Below are 21,035 nucleotides of genomic sequence, written 5' to 3'. Positions count from 1 at the left end.
GAACCATGGTCCTCAATCTCAATCTCGGAAAGAGGATCGCGGAAGAAAACAAAGAGCACTGGCACATGTCAGCTGTCAGTTTTCACGCGTCAGAATAATAGCGGGAAATAAGTTGGGGCTTGAATCTCAGACAACATATTGCTTATTTTCCCCCCGACTTATCACAGACGGCCGCTTGGGCGGATCCCATTGAGATGACCTGGACTTCGCTTCGGAAAGTTGTCCACTCAAACATTGGGCAAGATTCCTTGTGAAAAAGTGAAGGAATTTCCGCCGCTGACAGACCGTAAGCTGACACGGCAAAAATTCTGTTTGCTTGTCAGTTCCCTGTCGCCGCGGAACCTCCCCATTGCCTGGGCTGTGCACCACATGCACGCTCCGATGGAGTAACACAGCAGGTTTCCAAGGGATGACCAAGACCCCAGCATGCCATTCCTTGTGAATAAATCAACCCAAGTTCCCGAATGATCAGTTTCGGTCCTCGTGGTGGCTTGTGCTCCTTTTCCGTTCCTGAGCTCCTTTCCCACCAGTGACCTCCTTGTTCTCGGCCTAGGAGGCGTGACTCGTCGTTGGATGTTCAGATGGCCTCTTCCGAGCCCGAATACATGGCCGAGCCGCCAGAGGGCCAAGGGCGATTCGATGCAGGCACCATCACAACCAGCGCGCTTGCGTTGGGCGGAATACTGACTTCACTTTCCATCATCTTCGTCAGTCTGCGAGCCTTCACGAGGCTATCCCTTGTGAGACGAGGACTTGGTCCCGATGACTGTGAGTAATATTCTTCCAACTATATGTCAATTCTGTTTTAATCCTCCCTCATGCAGATCTCATTGGTATTTCGCTGGCTTTGGCCATTATCTTCTATGGGCTCTCAGTCAAATGTGAGAATGCCCCGTTCAGTTGCCACGTGTGGCGAAGGCGTGTCTAATTTCAGCAGTGTGCGAGCTCGGCGTGGGTGCTCACCTTTGGCAAGTCGAGCAAGCCGACTACTCGCCCTCATTCCTCCTTGTAAGTTGTACTTTTTTCGTTAGATTGACTTGGGATTCAGCGACCATTCACAGATCCCGAAGACCTTGAACTAACGCAGTAGTTCAGCATAGCATCGTCACGATAGTGGTCTACTCACTCAGCGTAACCACGGCAAAACTGTCGCTCCTCGTCCTTTACTTGCGTCTTTCACCCGAGCGGTGGTTCAGGATCGTGACAATGACCCTCATTGGCTTCGCAACCTCATATGCACTGGTATACATGTTTCTCATTCTGCTTAGCTGCAGGCCAATCCAGGCCTCATGGGATCTTTCGGTGAGGGAGGGAGCGATATGTATCGACAAAAACCCGGTCTACTTGGTGCTCAGTGCCACCAACATCATCATGGATGTCGTGTGCCTTGTTCTTCCTCTGAAGATCATCATACCTCTGCATATGGCCAAGCGGCAGAAGCTGTCCCTAATCCTACTCTTTGCTACAGGAGGCTTGTAAGCTGGTGTCTCATGCAAAAGTATACGAACCGGTGCTGATCTCTTTGCCAGTGTCTGTATATGTGCCATCAGACGCACGATTCTTTTACCGCCTCTGTTCAAAAGTACGGACTACACTTTCGACATCGATAAGCAACTGAACTGGGCGTCGATCGAAGTCAACGCCGGTATCGTTTGCGCCTCCGTTCCGGCGCTCAAGCCTTTCTTCGTTCGCTATCTGCCCTTGTTTGTCACGTCGCACATCACCGGCTCCAAATCGAAGAAAACAACTCCAAAGTACCAGAATTACCAGCACTCAAATCCATACTCGACCACAATCGAAGCCAACAAGAAGCGGCGCAATGTTCAGTCAGAGGCTTACGCGCTGCACTCGCGTGATGACCTATCTCTTTCTTCAAACGATGTGCGCAAGAATGGGTCCAAGGAAGATATTGCGAGGCTATGGTCCGGTAATGCATTCCGCAAAGATAGCAACAGTCACCGCAAGACCATCATAGAGTCGAATGTCATAGACGCAGATGATAGAAGCGCAGTCATGATCGACGAGATACAACCAGTGGTGGAAACCACCCGCCGAGGGAAGCCGCCGCAGAGAGTGGCAAGCATGAACGGTATCAGGGTCACCACAGAGACGCGGGTTGAGTACGAGGTGCCATGGCCAGACCATCACAGTCCCAGGGGATGAAGACTCGACCTTGCTCTGTCTTTTGCCTCGGATAGGTACATCTCTCGGTACCTGGGCTAATAGACTACACTTATGGATTTCATATTCATCTTTTCTTCATGCACTTGTCAAGTGCAGCATATCTCGTAGGTCTTTCACCTCTGTACCAGGCCTCGTAGCCACAGGCTTCGACTTTCTGTTGCCATACTTCCACTCCCTCCTCAACCCCCTTTCTTTCCCCTCCAAAGCATCTGCAATGTAGTCGCCGATGATGGGGAACATCTTAAACGCGTGTCCAGAGTCGCCTGTGGCCAGTAGTAGCGATGGGTGCTTCGGGTGGTTATCAATGAGCCAGTGGGAGTCGGGAGAGTCGGTGCACCAGCACACCCGTGCGCCCAGAAGCGGCCGACCCGAGAATTGCGGCATGACCGTGTCGATGAAGCGATTGATAGCCGTAGCTGCTTCGTCGGGGATTCCGTCGTCGGGGTGCGTGCTCGCGTAGCGAGGGATCGAGTAGTGTTCCACCTTGCCCGAGGGGTCGGTGTAAGTGCCGACTTGGTACTGGTAGCCTGGGGATCCGTCGCAGATCTTCATCCACTCTAAGAGGATTGTTAGCAGACAGATCTCTGTGTATTAGTGTCATGGCACTTACTGGTTTCTGGATCCGGTTCGAATGTGAAGCCCAGCTCAAAATTGTCGACTACGGGGATCCCCTTCCACTGAACAACCTCTTCATCACTCAACTCGATGTGGGCCAGGGACCAGCATTTCGTCCACATCTCCCGGGATAACTCTGGCAGTACCTCTGGTGACGCCGCTCCAGTACAAAGGATATATCGATCCCCGCGAACCACGTCGTCAGAGGCGACTTTGATCCCGTCAAGCCTGCCTGAACTGTCAATGCTCAGCCCAGTCATGGTGCCTTTGGGACCCGATATGAACTCGACGCCCATGTCCTGCGCTTCTTTGCCCCATTTCTCGAGAGACTTCTTCGCATGTGCCCAGCCGCCTTGGCTGTTCCAAAGTCCCTTCCAGTTCTCGATTCCGTCTGCGCCGCGGAGCTGAGGAACGTGCTTGGCAATCTGCTCTTTGCCCTCCACCATTTCAAGGCTGCCAGCCTGACCAGCCTTTTTGAGATTCTCGTACGACTCTTTGAGGTGCTGCTCTGCCAGCGGGTCCCCTAAAGTCGTCACGATGCGACCCTGCGAGGTTTATGAGGAGCTGAACGAAAACGATGATGGTTATGGGAAAATTTTGACCGACCGTCTCATGGAAGATCCCTTGCCACTCTTGACACCTCCAAGCATTGAGTGCTTCAAGAGCCAATTCGGTGTACAGCGGCTCATCATATTCCGTTCTGATGATTTTGTTCAGGTCGTACCCCGCAGAATCAAGACTGGGAATAGGGTGACGATCGAGGCATCTGACATTGGTGTAGCCACGCTTGGCAAGGTGATATGCGGTACTGATTCCAAATGTGCCCCTATCGAGGTATAGTTAGAACGGCTCAGGCCGAAATAGTTCTGGCCGACTTACGCGCCGAGGATGACAATGCTTGATGTCTTTGGTAGAGAGGGGGTATCGACGTTCATTGCTGACGAATGGTTTCGATTATTTTCGAACAAGGGGAGGAGATTTGAAAATGAACTGTTCCAATTTCAAAGTTGAAATATGCTTCGAAGGCGCTTCTCGGTACGTTTCGATGAGATATGTAGTGACCAAGTCGGCGTTGCCATACCCCCAAACAACTCTCCAAAAGAGGGCCAACTTGGTCAAAACATCGCCATCCCATTGGCTCTTTGTCTCACCCCTCGTCTTGCACAGTTACTAGCCTGACCCCTACCATGTAAAGCACGCATCTAACCAGTCAATTTCAGGGATCTATGCCGGCTTGGACCTTCCCCTCCACCTCGTCTCTCCTCACCGGCCTCGGAGATGTAACGTCGGAACCCTGGACACGCCAACAAGCTTTCACAGCTCCACATTACTGGCGCATTTCACCATCTCTTCACAACGACAATGGCTGTACACGTAAACGGGCCGCGGGTGAAGTCGCGGTAGCTCAGGCCAGATAGCTTGGACCTTCCACAGTGTTCTTCCCCGGTCACTTCTAAATTTCAATAGCCAGCGTATCATGGAGAAACGCCCGCGCCACGCCTATCTCGACTGCGGGGTCTGGAGACCAGGTCGAGAAAGACAGCTTGTGATGGAGGATTCATATTCCTGAAGGCCGATACCTGGTAGTTCGCCCATGTGAGACTTGCATCTCGGCTCAACGGCAACGGTAATATATAACTACAGGCCTAAAGTCACCGTTCCGCATCAGTAGTAAAGTTCAGACCAGCTCAAATCGCCATTCGTTCACATCAACACTTTTCGGACTCACCTCCGGTCATCATGTCTGACGCGACAGACCAGCACGGTAAATTGGCGGCGGAGGGGCCGCAGCTGCAACCCGATGTGGAATCTCGCGACCGCGATGTCGACGACCTGGACAAGGCGATGACCTACGCCATTGACGAGATCGAGGAGCATTTTGACATCGAATCCGACAACTCGCCGTACCCCGAAGTCCGCGCCAACGTGCCTAACACGGACGATCCGACCGTACCCGTCAACACGCTCCGCATGTGGGTTCTCGGGGTCCTCTTCACCATGATCGGCACCGGTATCAACCAGTTCTTCTCGATGCGCTATCCTGGCGTCACCATCTCGTCTCTGGTGGCACAGCTCATCGCCTACCCCGTCGGCTGCGCCGTAGCCCGTATCCTGCCGGTGAAAAAGGTGCGCGTCTTTGGTCGCTGGGACTTGGTGATCAACCCGGACCACTACTTCAATATCAAGGAGCACGCGGTCATCACCATCATGTCCAACTTGTCTTTCGGGCCGTCGTGGGCCACCGATATCATCCAGGCGCAAAAGGCGTCGGCGTTCTATGGACTCGACACACCTGTCGCGTATCAATTCTTGCTCGGCCTGTCGATGCAGCTATTCGGGCTTGGTATGGCTGGGTTGGCGTACCGCTTCATCGTAGAGCCTCCTCATATGATCTGGCCCTCGACGCTGGCCAACGCGGCGCTGTTTCAGACGCTTCATGGTCGGGCGAACCCCATCGCGGACGGCTGGAGGATCACGAGATATCGGTTCTTCCTATATATCTTTGCCGGCGGCTTTCTTTGGTATTGGCTACCCGGGTATCTCTTCACCGGTCTGAGCACATTTGCCTTTGTGTGCTGGGCCGCGCCAAGTAAGTCCCATGTGGAGTTGATGATGGTTCCGATCCACTGACAAGAGCAGACAACGTGGTGGTCAACAACCTATTCGGCATGTCGACGGGCTTGGCCTACCTACCTGTCACCTTCGACTGGTCTCAGATCGCTTACAACGGATCTCCTCTGGTTGTTCCGTTTTGGGCCCAAGCAAACGTCTTTGCCGGATGGGTCATTCTCTTCGCCCTCGCAACACCCATTCTGTACTATACCAACACGTGGTATACCGCGTTCCTCCCATTCTCGGGGGCAGATACTTACGATAACACCGGCAAGATCTACAACGTTACTCGCATAGTGGGCAAAAACGGCAACTTCATCGTGGAAGAGTATGAGAAATACAGCCCTCTCTTCATGCCAGTAACGTTTGCGCTCAGCTACGGCACATCTTTTGCAACCATGACCTGCGTGCCGACCTACATCTTCATCAACTATTACAGAGACATCGTCGGTGCATTCAACCCAAGTCGGAAAAAGGACGTCCATACTCGCATGATCGAGAGATACCCGGACACGCCATGGTGGTGGTACGGCATCATGACCGCCGTTGTCCTGGCATTGACCATCATCGTGCAAGAGGTCTACAAGACCCAAATGCCAGTCTGGGGCGTTTTCTTAGCTTTCGGTTTGGCCTTGATCTACTTGATCCCGACTGGCAGTGTCTACGCCGTCGCAAACCTCAACAGCAATGTTCTCACCGTCCTTGGCGAAATCATCTCAGGATACGCCATTCCAGGGAAGCCCATCGTCATGCTCATCTTCAAGTTCTACGCCTACACGGGGCTCAGTCAAGCCATGATCTTCTCCTCGGACATGAAGCTCGGCCTCTACATGAAGATACCCCGGCGAACGCTGTTCGTAGCCCAGCTGACCGCCTGCATCATCGGCTCTCTTACGCAGAACGCCGTTCTCCTGTGGATGCTGAACCACGTCAAGGACATCTGCCACGAAAGCCAGCCCAACGGCTACACATGTCCGCAAGGACGAGTCAACTTCTCCTCGAGCATCATCTGGGGTGCCATCGGCCCCGCTCGGCTATACAGCGTCGGCAAGATTTACTCTGGCCTGCTGCACCTGTTCTGGATTGGTGCACTGCTGCCTGTAATGACATTCTTTCTCAAGAGAAGATTTCCAGACAATAAGTTCCTAAGATACCTTCACTGGCCCCTCTTCTTCGCCGGGACGGGCAACGTGCCTCCTGCCACCGGGCTCAACTACACTTCGGCGTTTGTGGTCTCCTTCATCTTCAACAAGTGGCTCAAAGGCAAATTCCCGCAATGGTGGGCAAAGGTATGTACCTCTACTGACACAATGGCTCGCCTCCCAAGATTGGGCGGTCCTTATACTGACATGGTAATGACAGTACAACTACGTCCTATCGGCGGCTCTCGACTCTGGCCTAGCGATTTCTGCCATCGTAATCTTCTTTGCTCTGGTTTTCCCCGGTGTCCAGCTCAGTTGGTGGGGTAATAACATTCAACAGTCGACAATCGACGGCCAAGGCATTCCCTTGAAAGCTATTCCGCTTAATGGCACTTTTGGCCCTACAACCTGGTCTTAGCCACGTCTTGTTCTGTTGTCCATCATCAGTCAAAGAATTTCCTGTACTTTCATGGCACTGATAAACCATGGTTTCCAGTAGTGAACCCCAAGAAGACACACTTAATACGACTAATTAACACATTGCGTCATAACACTCGCATGTCGCCGCTACACGTAAGCACAACACATCACAGAAACTGGGTTCTTGGCTTCGCACAAGGCCATCAAGACTTGCATTCATCTTTGGAGACGCGTTGGCGCCTGAATTATGTAGGTCAAGCAAGGCTAATGTTGTGACAGAGTGGCGCAACGAATCGAGCCCAATCATTAAACGCCTTGGGACTGGGGGAAAGTTGGTGATCCAAAGACAGGAATGATGCCGCCTCTCGTTGCTTCCAGACTTTTTCGATGACAGAACGCGTCCGGGTGACGTTTGAGAGTGAATCTGCCAACCGATCGAGTGCATAAAGAACAAGCGGCCGTGCGTAGCGTGGTGTCGATTCGTCGTCAGCGTCGACCTCGGCCCATTCGAGCTCCTCTGTGGGATCGAGCTGACAAGCAGCCATGAAGAGTGGCCACGTGAGCCCAGCTTTTACACCTGCCTTAAGCAGCATCGCGACGAGGCGCAAGATCTTCTTCACATTCTGCCGGATCACTGGTGTTGCGGGAGTGGAGTCGTCGAGGGCAGAGTGAAGATATAGCTCCACCGTCAGCCGCTTCAGCTCGACGGTATTCTTGATGATTTTGTCTTCGCTGTCGCTCTTCAGATGCGGCTGCTGAAGCAGAAATGTCAACCTCGTACGCTGGCGCTCGAGATCCTGCCAGCAGTCCTCCGCCGTCGCGGACGACGTATGGTGATACTTGAAGCTGAGCTCCGTAATCTCGCCAATGATGCTGACGAGGTGCGGCGAGCAGCCCATCCAGAGGTCGAGCCGCTCGTCCTCCTGCGCGGACCAAAAGTCATTGCCAAAGATGGGCTCCTCGCCGCAGGCGGTTCGTCCCATGACGTCGTGAAACGCAAAGTACCGCTCGGTGAACTTGATGATTCGCTGCCAGGGGCTCTGCTGCCGCGCCGCCATCTTAGCGGCGTCCGAAGTCATGCCTCGTCGTCTGAACCTGATGAGGTCTCGGGCCCCTCGCAGATGCGTGACCCAGCGCTTGTTGCATTCTGCAATGATTTCCAGCTGGCATAGCAGCATTATCAGGACGAGGATTTCCGAGTTGGCCGCAATGTCGATGGACGACTTGTTTTCGAGGGTCAGGCGCAGCGATCGGATGACCTTGGCCGAATAACTTAGAGCTACCGGCTGATAAGTGTAATCTGACCTCGCTCTGTGCGATGCGGCGAGGCCTAGTAAGGCGTGCATGAGGGCCGGCGAGGCGGAGGAGACGGCAAAGGGGAAGACGAGGGCGGAAAAGGGAGATTCGCTTTTGGCGCACGGGACTGTCATGGGACAAATTCGATCAAGGTAATAAGATAGCAAGTGCGATTCGGCCTGGCTGTCAAGTTGAACGTACTTTACCGGCCGTTTGATGGAGTCCAACTTCTTTCTCAGTGTAAGAGCTGCCGATTTGCGATCATCCGTGGAGCTGTCATCGCTGGAGAACGTTGAAGACTCTTCCCTCTCAAAATCGGCGATAAAAAAGTTCAGGAAGCCAAAAGAGTGGACGTAGGTAGGTAGACTCGAGTAGTTGTCCAGGGTCGAAAGCGTTGTCGCGGATTTATTCTTGTTATTGCCAGCAATCCCAGATTTCGACCACACCCCGGCCCTCCCAAAGGCGCGGCCGACATAGTCCGTCTCCCATTTGAGGATTCGGGCGTAGATGCAGTCGGCGTAGCCACGGGAGGTACACGGCCCGCAGTGAGGTTTGACCTCATCGCATCGGATCTTGTGGAGACGGCAGCGGTGGCAGCCGCGGTGGCTTCGTCGAGATACTTGCTTGGACGGGTCTCTCCTGCGCGGCATTTTCTTTTACTAGAGATTTGCGAGCGAGTTGTGGTAAGGCCTCGCTCGAAAGGTCGGATATTGGGCTAATGAAGACCGCAGCAAGGGGTCGATTGCTTTGGCGCTGATGGGATTGAATTGTGGATTTGACGATGGGGCGTGACACGGAACTTCAGGAGAGGATTCCGGGGAGACGGATGGGGAGGCCGGGGTTGTGAGGGGGCGCAGTTGTCCGAGTGATGGAGCAATTCGTCGGCTGACTAAACGCCGATATGGAGCCTGGCTCCGACTTTTTAATCATCGTCAACACTTGGGCTTTGAGATAGAGTTCACCGGGATGGCTGAGTTGTTAATCGAAGGTTCAGGGTAGGGAGAAACACCCAGATGGGAAAGCATTGGGTCCTCAAATTCTGGGAACTGCCAATCTTGAGGTGACTTGATGTTTTACTACTCACCTCAGACCAAAGCCAAAAGATTAAAGTTGAGCTGTTGCCCTACCTTATCTCGAAGCAACGTAGCTCAACTAGACTGCTATTGTCCGACTCGTTATGAGATAGATATGTGTAATAAACCCTTGCCAAACCATGGTCGAAAGTAATGAAAGGAGATCAGAACCGGTGAGAAGTGGTGATGATCTGTGTGATTGAAAGTGAGTACTAGTAAAAATGGCGAAAAGAAACTGTGTCCCCGTTGTTTTGATGGCTTATCGACTGCAAGTTCTCTTCGGGATGTCTGCTCCGCAACTGTATCATGAGCAGCGTCGCCCGATACCAATTGCTCTCAGGGATAATGCTGACTTCTGACAGTGGCACTGAGTTTAGAGCAATCTGCGACAAAGCGTCTCAGAGCGGGGTGACTTTCGGAGAGGTCAAAAAAGGACGGCCTAGGCGGTATATCTAAACTGTATCCCGTAGTAGCCCTTTAGTATCAGGTCTCAGGGACTTGGTTAATGTAGTGCGTGTCAGGGCCTTCTGTAGCTCTTCAAGGAGGGGTTGTGGAGATCCCAAGGTGCCATCGCGGGCTTGAGCATGACTCACAGCTCCACCCACGAAATACAGTGAGCAATGCCGCCAGATATCGTACTAATCAGCATAGGTCGGTTAGCTCAGTTGGTCAGAGCGTGGTACTAATATTTCACCTGAAATGTTGTGTAATGCCAAGGCCGGGAGTTCAAGCCTCCCACTGATCATATCTTTTGTCTATGTGACTGATTAAAGGTGGAACGTTTTGAGGTTGGCAACACCGCAATTCTTTTTTATATTTTTTTCTTTGTGCAAGGTTCAGATTCTCGGAGGTGCGGGGTCTTGAGCGCGGGTGCGCAAGTAATAGCAGGGGTTTAATGCAGCCAGCCGTATTCTCCATGTCCAAGTCGGTGCTGACTTACACCTGGATGCGGAAATGGTCCAAGAGGCAATAGAAAAAGCCAGCGATGAACGAATAACAGGATGTCTATTTATTCACTGGCTTAAAATTCAATAGAAGGAAAATAGCCATGTAGACCGGAAGCCAGATATAAAACCATGTGAAGTGAAGTCTCGGGCAGTTAGTTGCTTTTAACCTGTTTTTTCCGACACAGGGTGATTTGGCCAGCCTGTGACCCTTTAGATGCATAAGAGGATGCCTAGTCTGATATGTTGTAAACAGTGTGCGATAACGATAAGTGTCATCGAGAATGTCACCCCAGCTCCAATTCAGGGTCTCTCGTCCGACAAGCTCCAAGCTACAGCTCCCCAAAACACAAATTCAAACCAAATATAAAATTCACAAAACCCCCTTTAGCTCGCCCGACTTACCACTCCACAGTCCTCTCAAAACAATGCCGCCAACATGACAACCCCGCGCCCATGGACCCCTCCCCTCCTCCTCCGCATCCGCTTCACAACCTCCCTCCCAGACCTCGACCTCGACATCCCCTCCCCCTCGCAAACAACAGTCGCCGCCCTCAAACACCTCATCCGCGGCCGCCTCGCCCAACCTGATTCCCAGCGCCGCCTCCGCTTCATTCACCAGGGCAAGATCCTCCCCGACGCCTCCGCCCTCAGCGCCGTCCTCCGCCCCCTGCCGCCTCCACCACAACACTACCCGTCCTCCTCAAATCCGACAACGCCGTCGACGCCCGGCGCCGGTTTCGATGATCCAAAGGGGAAAGGCAAGGCGAACGCACACGAGACGGCGCCGCCGCAGAGGGTCTACGTGAACTGCAGCATCGGCGACAGTCTCACTGACGAGGAACTCGCCGTCGAAGCCGAGGCAGCTCTACGCGCGCCTTCGGAGCGGGGCGGAGCGACCGCGCCTTCCTCCGGACTAGGGGATGGACAGGGCCACGGCCAGCAAGGCGGCGGTTCCTATGGCACCCAAAGCAGCCACCACCATCACCACCAGCAACGTCCGACGCCGAGGGGCTTCGACAGGTTACTCAACGCAGGCTTTACGGCGGCCGAGGTAAACCAGCTGCGCCTCCAGTTCCGCGAGATCCGCGCGACCCAGTACACGCCCGACACGATGCCCAGCCCGGACACGATGCGCTCGCTCGAGGACACTTGGATAGATACCAATGCCGGCGGCGCATTACCAAGCGGTGGGTCGGGGGCGGGGGCGGACGGAGCCGACGGGAACGGCGGCGGCGGCGGTGGGGATGATGCATTTGGCGTCATGAGCGGCATACTAGACGTCCTTATCGAGGGTCTGATTGTCGGCTTCTTTTGGCCATTGGGGTGCCTGGGCTGGCTGTCGAGGGAGGAAAATATGCTCTCTGGCCGGTGGCATGATTTCATTGGGTTCGGTGTTACCTTGAGCATCATTATTGGCGTCATCAGAGCCTTCTCGGGCGATCGATAGAGCGAGGCCATGTTGGCTTACAACGTTCTTGTGGACCTGGGTATGGGGAGGGGTTATGCCTTCGGGCAGCTTGCATGAATGCTTTGCGACGGGTGTCACATTATGCTGTATTATACATGGGCGTCACCGTGGCTTTCTCGGGCAATCAGTAGTATGATTGCGCATTTTCTTACTAGGGGTTTGGGCGTTGAGAGATGGATGCTCATTGATTTCAGGTGATGGTTTCTTCCACTTTATTATACCAAGCATCAGGAAGGGAAGACCGGGGGAGCGCAGCATGAATCACATAGATAGAGACAGCGAAAACACAAAAAGGGCCATTATCTGCTTCATTGGTGGCCATGGAGAAAGCGACTTTTTGAGAGCCGCCACTCCGAATCCGCACACACAAAGATTCTACATGCATGGTATAAAACCTCGAATAACCTGCAAACGCCATGATGTCCCTGGGGCTACCTAAAAAAACAAAAGTACAACGGGCTGGAAAGGGGGAGGCGGGAGGGCTATTCGGCGACTGCCAGTAAAAAAGAGGTGGCCAAAGTCTTGAGACAAACCTTTTTTGAGTTTTACAGGTACAAACTCTGGGCCGCAACGATGTCACGGCGAATCTTGGCGAGACTGTCCTCGAACTTCTGGGTGAGCTCGTCGCTGCCCATGACCTTGGCGCCCTGGCCCATCTGGCGCAGGAGCTCTTCCAGGCGACGGAAGAGGCGGATAAGTGAGCCCTCGTAGGCATTTGTCATTTTGCTGTAACGTGTCAGTGGATCAAATCCAACGAGTGCTTGGGGGGGTAACGTACCAGATATCTGCAAACGGTTTGCCTTGTGCCCATGAGTAGACAGTCTCCATCAACTGCCACTTGAAGCCAGCCAGGTACTCCTCCTCATTGAGTTCAAGCTTGCTCTCCCGGCTGACCTTGGCAACCTGTTTCGCCTTGGCCTGTACTTCCCGATAGGGCTTGGCCAATTCCTCACGCAGCTGCGCTGTCTCAAGCTTCTCGTCCAAGACGAAACAACTGAGCGTCGCGGCAATGAGCTCAGGTGAGAGCTCGTTGAAGAAGCGATCAAACAGAAGCTCGGCAAGAACAAGTTCGTGACCCTCGGTCGACGAGATCTCGCAAGCGACACGAGCCTTGAGCTCGACAACCTCCGATTCGTTGAGGAAGCCAAGACGGCGTAGGACACGCTTGCGCGCCTTGAGCTCATCCATCTGGGCAATGCTGTGGAGTCTCGCAATCTCCTTCTTCTTGGACTTGATTTGTTCGCCGAGCTTTTCCTTCGCGCGATACTGGAGGTACAGCTCTGGCAGCAGCGGCGATCCGTGAAGTGGGTTGGTAAGAAGACGCGCCTCCAACATCTCAATCTTCCTCATTAAAGCTCTGAAAGACTCGTCGGTGATGCCCATGTTCTCGACGGGGTCCAAGATGGGCAGTCCGTCTGGGAAGCGTCTGTGAACCTCGCGAAGGGAGTTTCCGACTTCGTTGAGGGCAGACTGGGACTTACAGTCCTTTGGCATGAAGACTCTAATCTGACTGATTGTCTTGACGCAAGTCAACAGGCAAGGGATAATCTCGAAGCGAGCTCCATTGTCCGGCTGTTCAGGATTCGAGTAGGGAACCAGACCTGATGGCAGATCCGAGGTCAAATGTCTGGAGCCTTCGGCGATGGGTGCGCTCTTCTGGTCCACGACCATCATGACATCAATGAGGCAGGACTCCTGAGGAGGGTACTCGGGCTCGCCAGGCTTGCGGTTACGATCACGACGGATCAGGTTCGCCACGACACCCCAGCCGAAGTCGGTGCCACCAATGGTATTGTTGGTCTTCTTGGGGTCATGAATACGAACCAAACGGCCAGGCTGCATGAAGTCGGTGCAGTGCTCTGGGTGCTGGATGACAGCACGCATGTCGCTGGTGTACTGCTCCAGCTGGTTGCGAAGGTTGTAGTAGTCTTTGACGGTAGCCTCATCAGCGATGGACATGCTGTCCCTCTCTTGCTGGAGAGCGACCAAGTCCCGTTCCAACGCTGGTACGCTAGCACCTGTCTGGAACTGATGGAAGCAACGCTCAAGCATGAATTCAGGAGAGATGGCTTCGATTCTCAACAGGTTGAGAATCATGTTGTAGCCAAGGTAGAAGGCGGAGTTAAGACGGTCCTGCTCACCCACGACCATGCCGCGGGCAGTGTCAGGCTCCATCTTGTCGTCGATCATCATGATGACAATACCACGCGTATCCAGACCTCTACGACCAGCACGACCAGACATCTGGATGTACTCGGACGGAGTGAGAGGTCTCCGTTGAACTCCATCCCACTTGTTCGTCTGAGTGAAGACGACGGTCTTGGCAGGCATGTTCAGACCGATGGAGAAGGTCTCGGTTGCGACAAGCACCTTTATGAGCGACTCTTGGAAAAGAATCTCAATAGTCTCCTTCAAAATAGGAAGAAGACCAGAGTGATGCACACCAATGCCCTTTTGCAACAGAGGGAGCAGGTTCTGAATCTGAGGAAGCTCTCGGTCAGCCTCAGATAAGCTCTGAATGGCGTTGTTAAACACGGTCTTAACCATGGCCTGCTCGGAGTCGTTATTGAACTGGAAGTGGGAGATCTGCAAAGCCAGGTTCTCGACCTCCTTTTTGCTGAAGTTGAAGACAATGACAGGGTGGAAGCTCTTCTGCATGATCATGCGAATAATTTTGGATATGTCAGACTTCATGTCGGACGCCTGTCCACCCTTCTGGGTCTGTTTCTTTGCACCCTTGCCCTTCCAGCTCGCGTTGGCGTTGTTGGGGTCCTGTCCCTTGCCCGCCTCAATAAGGGCCATGGTCTTCTGGAAGTTGCCTTCTCTGAATACGCCCTTCTCATCGACGACCAAGAATATACCACTGCCGCCTGCAGGGAAGAAGTAATTCTGAAGGGGTGTCGGACGGAAATCGGTGTAGACAACGTGACACGCCTGGTGATGGATCTTGGCGATCCATTCGGCAAACTGGAAGGCGTTGGGAATGGTAGCTGACAGGAACACGTAGCGGACCTTATCAGGAAGAAGAATGATGGTCTCTTCCCAAACAACACCTCTGGTCTTGTCTCTCATGTAATGAATTTCGTCAAAGACGACCCAGGCAACCTCGCGCATGATCTCAGAACCACGGTACAACATGGAGCGCAAAATCTCGGTCGTCATGACTAAACAACTCGCAGTAGGGTTGATCGTGACATCGCCAGTCATCAGGCCGACGTCACCAAACAGCGCTTCGAAGTCTCGGTATTTCTGGTTGCTGAGCGCTTTAATGGGACTCGTGTAAATTACCCTCTGGTTGCGCTTCAGACATTGCGCAATCGCATATTCGGCGACGACAGTCTTTCCGGCAGAGGTGTGGGCAGAGACCAAGACACTCTCCTCTCTCTCGATCGAAGCGACAGACAGGGCCTGGAAGGGATCGAGCTTGAAGCTGTACTGGCGCGCGGGCTCCGCGGGTGGCTTATGCTCGGAGAGGGGGACGTATTCGTAGTCAAGATCAGGTGGCAGAGCGACTTGGTGCTGGATGTTGTGGGACAGTACAAGCGATTCGTCCTGGGCCGGGGTGAAGACTGCCGCGCCGGCAACCTCTCGGGACTGGGCAGTCTGGAAGGTGTCGGTCAAGACAGGCTGGGCCTCATCTTCCTTCTTCCTCCGCTTATCCTTATGGGGCTCCTGTTGTTCGTCAGACGAAGCGGCAGCGTCCTCAGCTTCTTCTGCATCCTTGCCATCCTTGGAGGTCTCGTCGGCATCGGGCATGTCGTCGTCCTCTGGCTGTTCGGCGACGCCATTTTTTATTCCGCCATCGGCTTTGCGCTTTTTGCTTTTCTTGTCCTTCTTACGCGACTTCTGAGGAGGGTCGACGACCTCGGTCTCGTGTTCGGGCTCGCTGTGTGACTCGCTTTGCGCGTCGGGTTGAGCGTTGAAAACATCGAAGAGCTCGTCCATGGTGGGCAATTGTTTGCCGTCAAGGGCTGAATTACGAAGTCGGGTGTCTGCGCCTTGTTGGTCTTATGTATGGCGTCAGGGACTCAAGGTTTGTTGGCGGTCCAATCGCAATGGACAAAATTACAGCCTTTGCAAACTGAAAGTACAAAGAGACGGGACGGAACACTGCAAATGCAGCGATGCGTCTCTTGGATTCTGCGGTGTGAGACAAGAGGCAGCTCCTCAATTTTGTAAGGTCCCAACAATGTGCGTCGGTCGCAATTCACAGGTGCCCGGGCGAAAAAGTTGGCGGGTCGAGCCAGGCAAGCAACGGAAGAGGCAGAAAAAAAATTCCAAAATGCATGCATGACGGTTGATGGGTCATCCAGGCACGGAAGGCGGTCACCCACCTCGGTAGCTTCGAAATCCCAGTCGCGGGACTGGACCGTTGGCTGCTACCTGTGGCTTGACATAGTCACGTGTGCTTACATAACTGGGAACAGACTTGGAGATCTCTGGAGCTAAGCCGGCTCACACTCTCAGACCACTCTTTTGGATGACTTCAACACCACAACCGCATCTCTCTTTACCCCCATTGCGCTTCGCGATCGCCTCATAACACACCGCCAAAGTAACGATAATCTCCTGAGTACTCCCAGGAGTTCAATTGACGCTGACCCGGTCTCTGTAGATGTTCGCCCGTGCCGCCGCTCGCGCGGTCCCCAAGACTCCCTCCATGGTCGCCCGCCGCGGCTTCCAGACCACCCGCGCCCAGATGTCCTCGCCCTACCACTACCCCGAGGGTCCCTACTCCAACATTCCCTTCAACCCCAAGGGCAAGTTCTTTGGCGTCGGCTTCTGGACCTACTCCTTCGTCGGCTTCTTCGCCCCCTTCGGCATCGCTGGTGCGTGCTTTTTACCTATGCTCCGGGCTTCGCCGAGATCGAGTACTGACGAGTTTCGCAGCTTGGCAAACTTACAAGCCCAAGGTTTAAGCAACCTATTACGTATTTTCTTGAGTCGATCGCCACTGTAGAGCATGGATTTGGTTGAAACGGAGGACGACTGTGTACACAAGCAGAAATAGAGACTTTTCGTCCTCAATGGATCAGCACGGGAACCGAAATCATGCTCTGCCGCCATATCGTTCTACGTGATAGGATGCGAATCGCAATACGGGAGCTACGCGACGCTACAGAGTATACTCGCACTGGAACAAATGAGAGATTCCAATTGACATGCCGATGATGAACGGCACCCCGACTGTGAAACAAGCCATCAACGAGGAAGAATGGACAGGTAATTGAAATTACTGGTATCTTTGTCTATTGTATAAGTTATTTTACATAGGCCGTTTCCTGACCGCCTTGTGTTTCTTCTGCTGCCCGGACATATGTCGGAAGATGTATGAATCTTTCCCGTCCATGAGTCTGGCAAGATAATGATCCATGAAGTCCGCTCTGTCCGGAGCAAGATCCCACCTCTGCTTAAAATCTTCGTACACCTCCAATACCTTTTCGTTATTTGTACATTTCATGAAGGCCCGAAGCGCCCATATCATGAGCCAGGTATCGAGTCTTAGACCCTGGACTTTATTGTCAATCGCCTCGAATAGCGCCTGCAAGACATTCTCCAGCCGTTCAGCTGTCCAAGGAGAAAAGGGAGATGCGCCGTACTTGCTGAATCCCTCGAATATGGCGAGGAAGATGCTGCCATGGACCGGAACTTCGAACTGTGGCATCTCGTCCAGAAACTGAGCAGTCTTGCTGAGGTTTCCCTTTGTTATGGCGAAATGCTTGATGAGAATACGGTACGTTCGCATATCCGGGGTCTCATGCGCAAGCTCTTGCAGCTTAGGTTGAAGCTCTGGTATCCTTTTGCTGACACGTGCAAACATGGAGTGGATCTGAATGACGGCCTTGTCCAACGTGGGATCCATCGGCGGTATCTTGGCAGCCGCGGAATAGCTGTCTTTCATATAGCCGTAAACCTTCAGCGCCGCATCCTCGTCTCCACATCTCAGGAAACTGGAGATGACACAGTTGAGGACCACAGTGTCAACCATCTCCCCAGCCTGCACCAATTCCTTGTATGCAGCCCGGACGCCGTCGGGGTCTTCCCGGAGCCCAAAAAAGTGAATGAGGCTGACGTGGTGAAAGCGATTGAAGCTGTATCCGCGCTTCTTCATCTCCTCGTAAAGCATCTCGGCCAGTGCGAAATTTCCAGCTTTGGACGCTGCATCGAATAGGATGTTGAAGGTGACAGAGTTTCCCTTAACCCCGGATAGCTTCTCCATCTCCTTCCACAATTGGAGAGCGGCCTCGGCTTCGGTGTCCGTGACTCTACCAACGTATCTGCTAGCCAGGGCCAAGGCATGGTTCCATTCACTCTGTCGCAGAGCGATCCCGCAATCCTTTGCATCGCCGATGAGGGAGAAGTAGCGTAGCATCGTCTGCGTCTCCTTCTTCACCGGTGTGCCAAATATCCTGAGCAAGCGATGGCGCAGCTTTGCCGGCATATGAATCATCCGAGGTTCCGGTAGCGCCGCGTATAGAGCGTGTATGGAGTCCAGATCAACCCTTTGTGGATATCTCATCTTGATGCTCACAGCAGTGCCAAGCTTGGTGACGAGCTGTCCGATATCTTCGTCGCCACGTAGTGCTTCGTAATATGAAGGATACTGCTGGTCCTCTTTCCTTTCCGATATCGTGAGCTGAGTAGGCTCCGGCTGAGCATATCTGTTGAGAAATGGATCCCGGGCGAGTTCCAAGTGTTCCTCGACTGTTCCAACATCTTCGTGCTCCACGAACCCGAGTAGAACCTCCTTGTTCTTTCGCAGGACGACCTGATCCGTTCGGCTAGCTGAGGCGGCGGCGGCGGCGGCGGCGGCGGCCTGGCTGTATGATTGAGTTCGTCCGCGGGTGGCCGAGGTCGAGCACGTCGAGGCACGGGGGCGGATAGAGAAGGGCGCCGGCAGAAAGGTCGACAGCAGCCACGAGGCTGTCCGAGGACATTGAGTAGCCGGTGGGCGAGTGCATCGCGCGTGGCCCCTATGGTGCTGGGACGCCGGCGCCCTCGAAGGTCTCTCGGTTCGGAGCTCTGGCCGGGAAGAAACTGCAGCTCGAGCTGCGCAGGGTCGAGCCGAGAGAATGGCACCGCATACGGACCCGTCTATCCGGCTAAGTACTTTCATGGGTTGTCGAGCATTGCGGCCAGGGCATCACCGTTCCATCGAAGAGCACGCGCTCGCTGGCGAGTAGGAAAAGGAATTGGCGTTTGGGTATTTGGTGAGCTGCCAGCTGCGTTACTAAAAGCTCCGGGATGATTGGGATAGGAATATTATTTCGCTGGTGAAATGCATGGGTAGAGTGGGGCCGACCGCAAAAGCCGGTGCCGGCGTTAGGATTGGCCGACGCTCCAAATTTCTGAGATGCAGTTCGCGACCGACGGAGCTCAGCACCTTCCTGGGGAGACGTTCAGTTAGGAACAGTCGCTGTGCCACCTCCGTCTCGATCTCAACAGTAAGTGCCAGATTTCCCAAGACATGAATTACTAAAAACCTAATAAACTTGTTAGATCAACATGGGTCGACAGATCAGGCCTGCGCGGATCTACCAGACCGTGAGCCAGGAGCTTACCACCAGAATCCTCCCCAAACATCAATTCCAAGAACCACCATGGTTCCAGGTCATGAGAGACATTCCCCCTTCCGAAATCCTCACAAGGCCGGTCACGGTAACGGGCACATCCAACCGCAAGCTCCGTAAGCCGCGCAATATTTTTAAACCTCAACCGATAGTGCACGAGGAGGACTCCTTACGGACGACGTTCTTCAAAGACCACCCTTGGGAGTTGGCGCGCCCAAGAATGATTTTGGAATCAGATGGCAAGGATTATCAGAGATGCGACTGGTCCAGGGGTCTCCGTCAACCTGGGCTGCCCTTGACCGGTGAATGGTGAGGCCATCCCCAATGCCCAGCTCCCTCCCCAGTTTGGAGCCCCAGCTAACATGCAGACAGCGTCATTCAGCGGCAGCTTTGGCTCATGCGCAACAGATCCCTTCCACGAGCAAAGGCCTACGACACTGCGAGAAAGGAGTTTTACGCATTGCGCCAAGAGGAGGAGATCGAGAAGCGCGTTGCCAGGGAGGAGGCGAGACACGTCGGAGCGTACTTTGGCAAGAACAGATTGCAGATCGCACAGGATCTGGAAGACAAGGAATACGAGGTCTGGAAGGGCTGGGCCAGCCACCAAGCTGTCGCGCTCGAGCAGCAGCGCAGTTCCACCTACGCCACCTTCGGTGAGGAAACAGAGGAAACCCCTGAGGAACCAGCAGCGGTTTGAGCGGAGAAGTCCGGGGCCTTGTAAGTATATGTACTACAAAATTCTGTATAATACCACTGTTCCAGCATCGAACGACGGCAGCGAACATAAAGGAGCATCCGTACCTGTGTTGTAACCGGTCGACTCGACTGCCGTGGTCGTCATGGGCGTGATGTTCACATCTCAAGAATGCTACAACGGGTCACTTGGTTTCTTCAAAATGCTAGTATATTGAAGTATTACTAGTGGCAATGGTACGAACACCTGCTAGTACAAGATCATTGCATGCATTATCTGACCTGGATGAATAATTTACGGCGATCTATTCTCTTCTACTACATGACTGTTGACCTCGTCTCGCCACAACAGTTTTTATATCCTTGACTCAAATACGCCGTCATCTCTTCCTTTTTACAACCATGCAACCCGCATTGGTAACACCGTATGTCTTGGCCACTTGATAATGTTGAACCAACAAGATATCGGCAATCCCGGTATAGTGGAACAGTTTCCCGGTCAGACTCAAGGTGCGGATTCTGGCCCACGACTCGATGTAGAGGACCTGCATGGCGTCCTCCGGAACGACGTAGAACACCTTGAGGAAATAGGCCACCAATCCAACGATGAAACCGGTAGCTGGACCATTGGTGAGGATGATGTCTGGAAACTGTTGGCGGCTTCTCGCGCCTTTAAAAGGGGAGGATAAGAGCAAGGGGAAGATCTGGACAACCGACATCAAGGCAGTGAAGGGCGTCGTCAGTAGGCTTTGGTGAATCTTCCTGGCTCTCGCAACGATGTGCTTGTCAAAGGTTCCCGCCTGCTCTTCACCGTGGGTAGTTCTGAGCTCGTCTTCAAAGGCATCCAAGTGTTTGAGTGACATTGAGTCGCCGCTAGAGATGAGATAGCGTCGATGCATGCTGGGAACGTTGGGAAAGTTGATTTCCATCATGGCTAACATTTCTTTGGTGTGGCCGCCTGAGCCCAATACGATTAGGAAGTATGCTCCCTTCAATAAGCCGAGGCTGGTTGA

At 53.5% G+C, this 21,035-nt stretch overlaps 10 protein-coding genes across 10 annotated transcripts; 5 read left to right on the top strand and 5 right to left on the bottom strand.

The window, feature by feature from the left end:
- Positions 1–581: 581 nt before the first annotated feature.
- CORC01_04046 (uncharacterized protein) lies at positions 582–2,163 on the top strand (the record flags this gene model as incomplete). Its single annotated transcript, XM_022615694.1, has 5 exons — positions 582–768; positions 825–881; positions 938–1,008; positions 1,096–1,475; positions 1,530–2,163. 5 exons carry the CDS (start codon positions 582–584, stop codon positions 2,161–2,163), a joined length of 1,329 nt encoding a protein of 442 aa, XP_022477871.1.
- Positions 2,164–2,259: 96 nt separating this feature from the next.
- CORC01_04045 (FAD dependent oxidoreductase) lies at positions 2,260–3,734 on the bottom strand (the record flags this gene model as incomplete). Its single annotated transcript, XM_022615693.1, has 4 exons — positions 2,260–2,741; positions 2,795–3,344; positions 3,406–3,625; positions 3,679–3,734. 4 exons carry the CDS (start codon positions 3,732–3,734, stop codon positions 2,260–2,262), a joined length of 1,308 nt encoding a protein of 435 aa, XP_022477870.1.
- Positions 3,735–4,539: 805 nt separating this feature from the next.
- On the top strand, positions 4,540–6,972 carry CORC01_04044 (OPT family small oligopeptide transporter; the record flags this gene model as incomplete). The annotated part of the gene is made up of 3 exons (XM_022615692.1): positions 4,540–5,389; positions 5,440–6,701; positions 6,775–6,972. 3 exons carry the CDS (start codon positions 4,540–4,542, stop codon positions 6,970–6,972), a joined length of 2,310 nt encoding a protein of 769 aa, XP_022477869.1.
- A 256-nt stretch (positions 6,973–7,228) lies between these two features.
- On the bottom strand, positions 7,229–8,920 carry CORC01_04043 (uncharacterized protein; the record flags this gene model as incomplete). Its single annotated transcript, XM_022615691.1, has 1 exon — positions 7,229–8,920. The coding sequence occupies one exon, from the start codon at positions 8,918–8,920 to the stop codon at positions 7,229–7,231; it is 1,692 nt and encodes a 563-aa protein (XP_022477868.1).
- A 1,806-nt stretch (positions 8,921–10,726) lies between these two features.
- CORC01_04042 (uncharacterized protein) lies at positions 10,727–11,737 on the top strand (the record flags this gene model as incomplete). Its single annotated transcript, XM_022615690.1, has 1 exon — positions 10,727–11,737. One exon carries the CDS (start codon positions 10,727–10,729, stop codon positions 11,735–11,737), a length of 1,011 nt encoding a protein of 336 aa, XP_022477867.1.
- Positions 11,738–12,303: 566 nt separating this feature from the next.
- Positions 12,304–15,703, bottom strand: CORC01_04041 (DSHCT domain-containing protein; the record flags this gene model as incomplete). The annotated part of the gene is made up of 2 exons (XM_022615689.1): positions 12,304–12,484; positions 12,537–15,703. 2 exons carry the CDS (start codon positions 15,701–15,703, stop codon positions 12,304–12,306), a joined length of 3,348 nt encoding a protein of 1,115 aa, XP_022477866.1.
- A 670-nt stretch (positions 15,704–16,373) lies between these two features.
- On the top strand, positions 16,374–16,677 carry CORC01_04040 (cytochrome-c oxidase chain VIIc; the record flags this gene model as incomplete). The annotated part of the gene is made up of 2 exons (XM_022615688.1): positions 16,374–16,587; positions 16,649–16,677. The coding sequence occupies 2 exons, from the start codon at positions 16,374–16,376 to the stop codon at positions 16,675–16,677; spliced, it is 243 nt and encodes an 80-aa protein (XP_022477865.1).
- A 347-nt stretch (positions 16,678–17,024) lies between these two features.
- CORC01_04039 (pentatricopeptide repeat protein) lies at positions 17,025–18,875 on the bottom strand (the record flags this gene model as incomplete). The annotated part of the gene is made up of 1 exon (XM_022615687.1): positions 17,025–18,875. The coding sequence occupies one exon, from the start codon at positions 18,873–18,875 to the stop codon at positions 17,025–17,027; it is 1,851 nt and encodes a 616-aa protein (XP_022477864.1).
- Positions 18,876–19,264: 389 nt separating this feature from the next.
- Positions 19,265–20,026, top strand: CORC01_04038 (37S ribosomal protein Rsm25; the record flags this gene model as incomplete). Its single annotated transcript, XM_022615686.1, has 2 exons — positions 19,265–19,638; positions 19,702–20,026. 2 exons carry the CDS (start codon positions 19,265–19,267, stop codon positions 20,024–20,026), a joined length of 699 nt encoding a protein of 232 aa, XP_022477863.1.
- Positions 20,027–20,402: 376 nt separating this feature from the next.
- CORC01_04037 (uncharacterized protein) lies at positions 20,403–20,963 on the bottom strand (the record flags this gene model as incomplete). Its single annotated transcript, XM_022615685.1, has 1 exon — positions 20,403–20,963. One exon carries the CDS (start codon positions 20,961–20,963, stop codon positions 20,403–20,405), a length of 561 nt encoding a protein of 186 aa, XP_022477862.1.
- Positions 20,964–21,035: the final 72 nt, after the last annotated feature.

Source organism: Colletotrichum orchidophilum (assembly GCF_001831195.1).
Source record: "Colletotrichum orchidophilum strain IMI 309357 chromosome Unknown Scaffold_25.1, whole genome shotgun sequence".
In the NCBI taxonomy this organism is placed as follows: domain Eukaryota; kingdom Fungi; phylum Ascomycota; class Sordariomycetes; order Glomerellales; family Glomerellaceae; genus Colletotrichum; species Colletotrichum orchidophilum.
Note: the sequence above shows the minus strand (reverse complement) of the source record. Positions and strands in the feature narration are given on the sequence as shown.